This window comes from Hylobates moloch, unplaced genomic scaffold (genome assembly GCF_009828535.3).
Source record: "Hylobates moloch isolate HMO894 unplaced genomic scaffold, HMol_V3 SCAFFOLD_7, whole genome shotgun sequence".
Classification (NCBI taxonomy): Eukaryota; Metazoa; Chordata; class Mammalia; order Primates; family Hylobatidae; genus Hylobates; species Hylobates moloch.
The window spans coordinates 21,883,919-21,893,626 of record NW_026652282.1 but is presented as its reverse complement, the minus strand read 5'-3'; the positions used below and the strand labels follow the sequence as shown (position 1 = coordinate 21,893,626).

The 9,708-nt window shown below is 47.4% G+C and overlaps 1 protein-coding gene across 1 annotated transcript; it reads right to left on the bottom strand.

Moving 5' to 3' along the window:
* Positions 1–8,765: 8,765 nt before the first annotated feature.
* Positions 8,766–9,455, bottom strand: LOC116811236 (platelet-activating factor acetylhydrolase IB subunit alpha2-like). The gene has a single exon (XM_032756297.2). The coding sequence runs from the start codon at positions 9,453–9,455 to the stop codon at positions 8,766–8,768; it is 690 nt and encodes a 229-aa protein (XP_032612188.1).
* Positions 9,456–9,708: the final 253 nt, after the last annotated feature.

Sequence of the window (9,708 nt, the reverse complement as noted above, 5' to 3'; positions counted from 1 at the left end):
GAACAAAGAGTCAACCAGCCAGCCGGGTATGGTGGCTCACGCCTGTAATCCCAGCACTTTGGGAGGCCGAGGTGGGTGGATCACGAAGTCAGAAGTTCGAGACCAGCCTGACCAACATGGTGAAACCCCGTCTCTACTAAAAATACAAAAATTAGCCGGGGGTGGTGGCATGTACCCCCACGGTGGCTCACGCTTGTAATCCCAGCTACTCAGGAGGCTGAGGCAGGAGAATCCTTGAACCCGGAAGGCGGAGGTTGCAGTGAGCTGAAAGTGCCATTGCATTCCAGCCTGGGTAACGGAGCAAGATTCTGTCACAAAACAAAACAAAAAAAAGTCAACCAGCCATCGGTCTTCAACTTGCTGTGGAAATAAGAGCACTTTGGACCTTACAGCCTTTGCACGGTGGAGAGGCAAGGGCCCTTGTGGCCCTTCCTGCCTGTGTGCTGTGGAAGTGAGAGGTTTCTCAGTCACCCTTCTTCTAAGTGCTGGTGTCCCAAGGGACTTCCCCATCAGAAACCTGGCCGCCGTTTAACGTTCCCTTGGTGATTTCGACCCCTGGCCTACATGCATGCTGAGAAAGAGAGCACCAACCATCACTGGGACACGCCCTGTGGAAATGAGAGCCTTTTTGACTACCATATGGGCCTCGCGTGGTGGAGAGCTGAGGGCTCGGCTGGCTTCAGATCTCAGCTTTACCGTGGGCAGGAGACTCCTTTGGGCCACCATACTTCTCCCTCTCTGGTTCACACTGGTGGGGCGGGGAAGGGGGTTCCGGTCAGAAAAATGCCCACCCACTAGAGTTCCCTGGGTCATTTTAGCCCCCGACCTGCCTGGGACTGGGGAACCAAGCGCCAACCAGTCTTCAGCCGGCCAGTGTGCTTTGGAAATGAAAGTGCCTTTTGGCCACCAAATGGGCTCCCCAGGGGTACGGAACCAAGGGTCCTTCCTGCTACAACTTGCCCATGTACTGCAGAAGTGAGATCCCACTCAGCCACCGTCCTTCTCTCCATACTGGTGCACTGAGAGCCCTTCCGGCTACTCACTGCTTTCCAACTGGAAAACTGAATTGGAGGCTGTTCCAGTCACCAGGCAGCCCAAAATCCACACATCCATGGATCCTTAAGGTCCCCAGGCTGCAGCGGACAGGGGAACTAAAAGCCCTTACAGTCTCAGGCCTCCCGAGTGCTGTGAAAACAAAAGCCCATTTGGCAACCATCTTTCTCACACTGGTGTTCCAGAGGCCCTGCCGGTCAGCAACCGGGCTGTTCACTAGGGTTCCGTGGCTCATTTCGGCCCCCAGCTTCCGGCATGGTGGGGAATGGAGGCCATTCCAGCAATTCTACAGCCGATAACTATGTAACTGATAGCCACTTCCGCCACCATCCCGGATTCACATGCTATAGAGCCAAGGGCCCTTTGTATCTTCACACCAACCGCGTTTTGAGGAAGCAGGAGCTCTTTCAGCTACCATCCTGCCCTACGCGCTGGTGCCCCCAAGGGGTCTTTCTGTCAGAAATCTGGCCACTTGCTAAGGTTCCGTGGGTCATTTCAACACCACACTACCCCCCTCCCTGCCTTGCTTTACTTGCTGAGAAACAGAGGGTAAAATGGCCATCAGTGAGCCGCTTACTGTGGAAATGAGAGCTCTTTGGGCCACCATATGGGCCTCACTCACCACAGATCTGAGGACTTTTCTGGTCTTGGGCTGTAGGTATACTGGGGAAGTGAGAGCCCTCTCAGCCGCCATCTTTCTTTCCATTTTTCATGCGGGTGTATCAAGGACCCTTCCGACTACCAGCCAATCAGCAGCTGGATAACTGGATTGGAGGCCCTTCTGAGCACCAGCCATCCTGAAATCCACACACCAGTGGATCCTTCAGGGCCCCAACCTGTGGTGGACCGAGGAACTCTAAGACCCGCCCCCAGGTCTCTAGGCGCTGTGTAAGACAGATGTCTTTTGGCAACTGTTTCCCACACCCTGATATCCTGGAGGGACTTCCGGTCTCTAACCTGACTCTCAGCGAGAGTTCTGCAGGTTATTTTGGCCCTCCAGCTTCCATGCATGTTGGGGAACTGAGGACCATCCAGAAGTTCTCTTGCCCACATACTGTATTGATGAGACCCTTTTTGTCTTCTTACAGCTCTTGCATGCTGAAAAGCAGAGTTGCCTTCTGGCCATAGGCTGCTTGCCTGCTGGGAAAGTGAGGACATTTTCAGCCACCATCTTGCACGATGATGCCCCCGGGCTCCTTCCAGCCACCTGCCTGTCCACGCAACAGGGTTCTGTCAGTCCTTCAATCTCTCAGCATGCTCATGTGCAGTAGTAAGCCAGGGCCAATTCGGCCAGTGTCCTTCTAGAGTACCAGTGTAAAGAAGGCACTTCAGGTCACCCAGCTGCTTGTGAGCTAGGGAACTGTACTGGAGACCCTTAGGGTCACCAGCCTGCACATGAACTAGTGTCCTTGGAGCCCTTTCAGCCACCAGCCTGCCCAGGTGCCATGTAGCAGTCAGTCCTTCTAGGCTCCAGCCTGCGTTCACCTGGGAAACTGAAGGCCCTTCTGGCCTCTTGTGGCCTGAGTGTTGTGGAAGCAAGAGCCCCTTTAGGCTCTTCTTCGCCATCCTTTCCTTGGGACCGTGTCCCAGTGGTCCTTGTCACCAACTTGCCCACTCACTAAGGTTCTACGAATCATTTTATCTCCCAGCCTGCCTGCAGGCCAGGGAACAGGAGGCCATTAGTCATCAACTTGCCCACAAGCAGTTGAGTCTAGAGCCCTTTCAGCCACCATCCTTCCAGTGTTCTGGTGCCCGGGAGCCCTTTCTAGCCACCAACTGGCTTTGCCCTAGTGCCATGGGGTCCTTCCAGTCCCTAGCCCACCCACAGGCCACAGTTCCCTTTGTCCTTCAGGCCCCCTACCTACACATGTGCTGAAGAACTGAAGATCCTTCCATCCATCAGCCTGCCTTCATTCTGTGGAATGAAAAGCCACTGTCAGTCTCTTGCACTGGTGCTCTGGTGGCAGGGAGGGGACCTTCCAGACAGTAGCCAGCTTGCAAGCCAAGGTTCCAATGGTCCTACCAGCCCCCAACCTGCCAAGGAGCTGTGCTCAGAGGTCCCTTTCTGTCACCAGCCTGAAACATACTGGGGTCATGGAGGAGTGAGGTTACTCAGGGCAGTAGCCTGCCCACTTGCTGTAGAATCTACAGCTCTATCAACAGTCATTATCCCTCATACTGTTTCTCCAGGATCCTTTCAGCCACCATCAGTCCCACAGTCAGTCCCTTGTGTTGGTGACCTGGGGAAACTGTCCAGCCACCAACCAGCCCACACACTAGGGTACCAGGGATCCTTTTGGCCCCTACACTGTCCGCATGCTGGAGAACCAAGGGCCCTTGTAGTGCAAAAGCAGCCATAGACCATGCAAATAAGTGGGCATGGTTGGATTTGGCCCACAGGCGTATATTTCCATCTGATTATCTATAGTAGTCGCTATCTAAAGTTCTAGCCAGGCACAAGGCTGTACAGAATAAATACTACAGTTCTAAACCTTTTTTGCATCTAGATGTGACAATGTATCTAAGTTCTGCTCATTGAGATGTGATAAAGAGCAATGTGTGCAACTGCTAAACCATACCCAAAAAGAGAAGGGAGGTGACCTCTCCTTTCCTCTCCCCTGTTCCAGGGATGGAATGTTGGCATGCACTAAGTTGGGTCATGCAGATGAAGTCAACACCCTAGGGACAAAAAAGCAAAAAGACAGAAGGATCCTGGGATCTCTATGATTTCTTGGAATAGAGCCACCATATCAGTTCTAACATCTATATGAAAGTGAAATAGGCTTTCAACTTGTTTAAACCACTGTTGTCACTGACTTGCATACAGTCCAATTTAACAAATATGCCTGGTTTCACCAAAAATTAAGTTAGTTCAGTTCAGCCTCTCAATAACAAATAAAAACCAAAACCAGGAACCCAAACACAAAAGTATGAGTGAGAAATAGCTCTTGAATCTTTTGACTTCTCTCCATCTCCTGCACTACTATCTTCTCCCCTTTAGACCACTGTCATTCGACAGCTTAGAACCCTCAGTGGTTTTTCAATGCTTTTAAAACATTGACCAGACTCACAAAAACAACCTACTCATTCTCCCATCTGCAACCTTCTCTGGCCTCATGCATACCAAACTCACCTCATTCTCCCAACTCTAGCTACATCATCTTTCTGTCCATTGTATTTGCCACGCTCTCTCCTACTGCAGAACCGCTGTGTTGTCACCTCCACCTGAAACGCTCTTCCCTATCCTCATCATGAAGTTAACTCCAGCCTACTTTTCAGACATCAGCTCAAATATCACTTCCTGACCCTGTCTTCCTTGATTCAGCAAAGGCTGTATTATGTGCCATGCTGACACCATGAGCTTGTCTGTCAAAGGCTGGTGACAGCTACAGTTTTCCATTTGCTCTGTGATGATTTGACTAACTATAAGCTAATCATGTCTTAGGGGCTATGTCTGATTTTGTTCACCATTGTATCCAGATGCAGGGTTCCCATAAAGCAGACAAATGAATTATTGTACATAAGCCCCTGTTGCAAAGGCAAGGCAACATGCTTCATAATGGAATTTGGTCTTGTCCTATGTCTCTGAGGATTAGGTTCAGCTGCAAAGAATAGAAAATAAAACAAAAAGACAATGGCTTCAATCAGAAAAGAGATATATTTCCCTTTCATATAAAATATGTATGGAAATAGTAGGTTCAGGGCTGGAGTATGACAGCTCTCTAAGATTGTCAGAGATCCAGGTACCTTCCAGACAGCCACTCTGCCATTCCTAGGATGTGGTTCTTGTCTTCATGGTTCCTGGCTCCAGTCATCACATCTATTCTAGGCAGCAAATTTGAGGAATGCAGAAAAAGGCCTGCCTCCTCTCTTTTAAGATGACTGCCTGGAAACACCACGAAAAAACGTGTCCTTCTCCAGAATTAGTTAAATTGGCCACTCTTTCCCAAAAGGGAGGCCAAAAAAATGTGGTCTTTCAGCTGCACATGCCCAGGTAAAAATCAGGGTTTGGGTACTAAAGGTTATAGGGAGTGTTTTGGTCATCTATTGCTGCCTAGTAAACCACCCTAAAACTTAGGGGCTTAAAATGATAGCAACCAAAAATAAATAATACAGCAATAACCATATTATTATCTTTCATAAATCTGTGGATTGAGTGGGCTCAGCTGGGCGGTTCTTACGCTGGCCTCACTTGGGGTCTCACGCAGTTGGCAGTCAACGGATATGCTTGGACCTGTCTCTTCCTTGTTATGATCTCATGGTCTCTCCTCTCCACATATTCTCTCCATGTGACCTCTTTCCCACTGACCGTCCAAAACCACAAAGCAGAATCTCCCAGGCCTTCTCAAAGCTTAGACAAAGTGTCACTTCACCACCCTCTACCGGTCAAAGCAGTCACAGGGCCAGTCCAAATTCAACGGGTAGGAGAAATAAACTTCACTTCTCTATGAGGGGAGTGACACAGAATTTTTTCTTGAGCAAAATGCTTACATTTCTATTGAAATATACACTAAAACAGAATGAGTTTTGCTAGTCAATGAAACTTTGTCAAAGCAAAATCACAAACTTCCACTGGGGAGGCCCAGTCAGCTAGCAGCAGTGATCCCCAAGCAGGAACACCAAGGAGAAGCCTGGGGGACCCCTCTCCAAAAAGCCTCCTTTCAAGAGGCCCCCAACTCACTTCTGCCATATGCACCCACACAGATTTAGGAGCTCCTCATTTTCATATATTTTTAGTTTTTAGTTTTTTCTTCACTGCAATAAATATAAAATTGGCAATGCTCATACACCACAGCACAGACAATATTTTGGGCTTTAGCATACAACTGTAAACAGCGATTAGGTTAAAAAAAATAAAAAGAAAAAGAAAGTAAGTTGGACATCCCCCCTCCGCCCGCCCCCTGAGATGGAGTCGCTCTGTCACCCAGGCTTGAGTTGCAGTGGCGCTATCTCAGCTCGCTACAACCTCTGCCTCCTGGGTTCAAGAGATTCTCCTGCCTCAGCCTCCCAAGTAGCTGGGATTACAGGTGCCCACCACCACGCCCAGTTAATTTTTGTATTTTTAGTAGTGATGGGGTTTTACCATGTTGGCCAGGCTGGCCTCAAACTCCTGACCTTGTGATCTGCCTGCCTCGGCCACCCAAAGTGTTGGGATTACAGGCGTCAGCCACAATGCCTGGCCACCTTTTTTTTTTTTTTTTTTTTAAAAAAAAAAAAAAGAAAGAAAGAAACAAAATTCCTAAGAGCCAGGCATGAGCTACTCAAGATTTATTTTGTTGGGCTAAGGTTTCAGACAAAAGATCCTGGTTTAGGCAGGATGCCCTTGACAGTCCAAGTAGACCCAGGGTGGTAGCCAGAGCATGGTCTATGGCAATCTAGAACACACGCACTGGAAGACAACCTGACCTACATCACCCTTGGCAGTCTATCTTCAAGCTGCCACGTTCGAGATACGACCACAGACATCTTTATAGTTCCATCATTGGCTGCCATCTAGTGTAGCAGGAATGTGTGGGTGAAGGAATAAAAATGTGCTGGGAGAGGAAGAGAATATTATCTCTGCTAGCTGCCTGGAAAGTTGGCCCCTTAATCACAATGACAACTAGGACATTTCACTTGGACAGTGCATTAAATTTATAGATTTCTTTTAAAGTACAAAGATTAAGCAGTAAGTTCTGTCACTGAAGCAAACTGGGATGTCAATGAAAGAAAAATAGATTAACTATTTTTGCTTAAAGTAGTGCAAAGAAGTCTGGCAAAAAGTGAAAGTGAACTGAATATCTGCACCTGAGTAATGGGGCAGAATTTTATTTAAATGGCTAGTGGTTCAAATACTATTGCTTAATAGCTCTGATAGATATGAAATGTAGTAACATCTGAGGTTTATACACATGAGCAAAGGAGCTGAAGGCCAGGGATATGGGATTCTAGTTCAAGAGAGAAGCTAAAAGTGCATGCTGCAGGAGTAACCTAATGGATTTGTTTGGATCATACTCCCACCTTCTGACAAACAGAAAAAGACCTGGATAGAAAACTGTCATTCTGTCCAAGCGTGGTGGCTCATGCCTGTAATCCCAGCACTTTGGGAGGCCGAGGCGGGTGGATCACCTGAGGTCAGGAGTTTGAGACCAACCAGGCCAACATGGTGAAACCCTCTCTGTACTAAAAATACAAAAGTTAGCTGGGCCTGGTGGCAGGCGCCTGTAGTCCCAGCTACTCAGGAGGCTGAGGCAAGATAATTGCTTGCACCCGGGAGGCAGAGGTTGCAGTGAGCCGAAATCACGCCACTGCACTCCAGCCTGGGTGACAGAGCAAGACTCCATCTCAAAAGAAATAAATAAATAAAATAAAACAAAATAGAATATACACCTTAAGATATTATAAAACTTGAAATAATATCAGGTGATATGAAATGGGAAACAGAGTTCTGATTCCCCACCCCCCACCCCACCACCCAGCCAAAAAAAAAAAAAAAAACTGTAACAGGTTTTAAGGGAAAAACAAAACAAACCAGAACTCTGAATATGAATAGCAATACACAGACTCTATAGCACAGAATACCACACAAGAATGAGTTTTATAGCAGTACTATCGTAAGAGTAGCTGGCTGGAGACTATACTTCCAGCAACAGGGCTCCTAGGTCAAAAATGTGTTAAAAGCTTGTAATGTCAACAAGGACCAAAAAAAAAAAGAGGGGATGACGGGGAAACGGGAGGAAAGGCTGCATGCACGGGTCCATTATAGACATGATATTCAGCAGCATAAAAATAATACCCTCCAAAGAGTCCCCCTACTGGGGCAAAACCTGTTTTTCACTGCTAAGCACAGGAAAGATTAAGAAAGCGGAATAAATTCACTTGTAACTATAGCATCTTCCATATTTGAATGACAAGCATGTTCAACCTGATGCTGCATGTTAAGAAAATATTCAGCCAGGCACGGTGGCTCACTTTGGGAGGCCGAGGTGGGCGGATCATGAGGTCAGGAGTTCGAGAGCAGCCTGACCAAGATGTTGAAACCCCATCTCTACTAAAAATACAAAAATTAACCAGGCATGGTGGTGGGTGCTCATAGTCCCAGCTACTCGGGAGGCTGAGGCAAAGAATCGCTTGAACCCGGGAGGCGGAGGTTGCGGTGAGTCGAGATCGCACCACTGCACTCCAGCCTGGCGACAGGGCAAGACTCCATCTTAAGAAAAAAAAAAAAAGGAAGAAAAAAAAAGAAAAGAAAATATTCAATATGCATATGAATCTAAGCAACATAAAAACCAAAGACTAAATTATGAACCTTAAAAAAATGGAAAAAAACATGTTTTAAAGCCAAGTAAGTATGATTCTGAGAATTATTATATACAACGTAATCCAAGAAAGGCCAAGAAAAGAATCTTCATGTTGTTCAGTATTTAGGCTTGATGTTTTCCTAGGAAAACAGTGATAATTCAACGAACATGTTACACATAGAACTAAAAAGTCCCCTTCTGGTTTCAAATGAATTGAAACAACAATCTTCCTTGGCTAATTTTTCTCCTCTGTCAAACAAACTTTCTATGTACAGGACTAGTTTAAACCCCTCCTCCCCTTCAAACACTAGATATGAACATCCAGGAACATTCTGCAATGCAAAGTGCCTCAAGAAAGAGAAGGATTCTGGAGTGCTAGTGATATAACTGATCTGAGGAAGCTGAGATGCTATTGACACTGATGGGAGCCAGTCAGGCAATGGTGGTTTGTTTCTCCTCAGGTGTTTCCTCCAACAACTGCATGATCAGTTCATTCAGGGGTTTGCAGACCTTTGAGGAGCCCCCTCCTGTCAAATGCAGAAAATCAAACATGTCGTGGCAGGAGATGGCACGGTCGGAGTGCACAAAACCCCTGTCAGTATCCAGGAGCTGCACGTTGGTAAGTTTCAGCAGCGAAATCTTGACGAGTTGGTTCACCTTGGCGTTCTTTTGCCTCAAAGGGTTGGGTTTCCCACCTTGAGGTAACAGATCAAATACAATGATTTTGGCCTGTGGCTGCCTTGTGTTGATAAGTTGTGCGATGGCTGCCATACCACCTGCTACCTCTTCTGCCATATTTTCATGGTTGTTTCTTCCTAGCCAGACAACAATGACCTTAGGCTTAATATTCCCCAGTTCTCCGTTCTTTAGTCTCCACAAAACATGTCTTGTTGTATCTCCCCCAGTTCCAAAATTCAGTGCATGAAGTGGGGAAAAAAGCTCTCGCCATATCTCATATGGCTGCATTAACTGCACCGTGGAGCCTCCCACGAATGGTACATCAGGCTGTTTGTCTTTACAGTCCAAAACAAATCTGTTGTGCTGAGACATCCATCTGTCATCTCCTTGAATGTCTTCTGCCGCATGCGGAATAGCTGCTGGGTTTGAGTCTCCTTGGTTCATTCCACACTGAAGCAGAGGGTCCGTGCAGACCCCAAGCGGCTGAGGCGTCGGCGGGTGTCATGTCTGTCGCTCCCTTGGTCAGGCGGCCCCACTCGGGCGTATCCCTCCTCAGGCCCCAGTACCAGCAGCAGCTGGGAGTGACACAAAATTTGCAGTCTCTTTAACCCACCACCAGAAGAATGGATATTTGGATGCAATTAGCAGTCTTTGTCTCACATCCCTTCAAGACAAACCATCTAGAAGACTAAGAGAG

Bases quoted from the DNA above. Each gene is read 5' to 3' on its own strand.
- LOC116811236 (XM_032756297.2), bottom strand. From the start codon at position 9,455: ATGAACCAAGGAGACTCAAACCCAGCAGCTATTCCGCATGCGGCAGAA.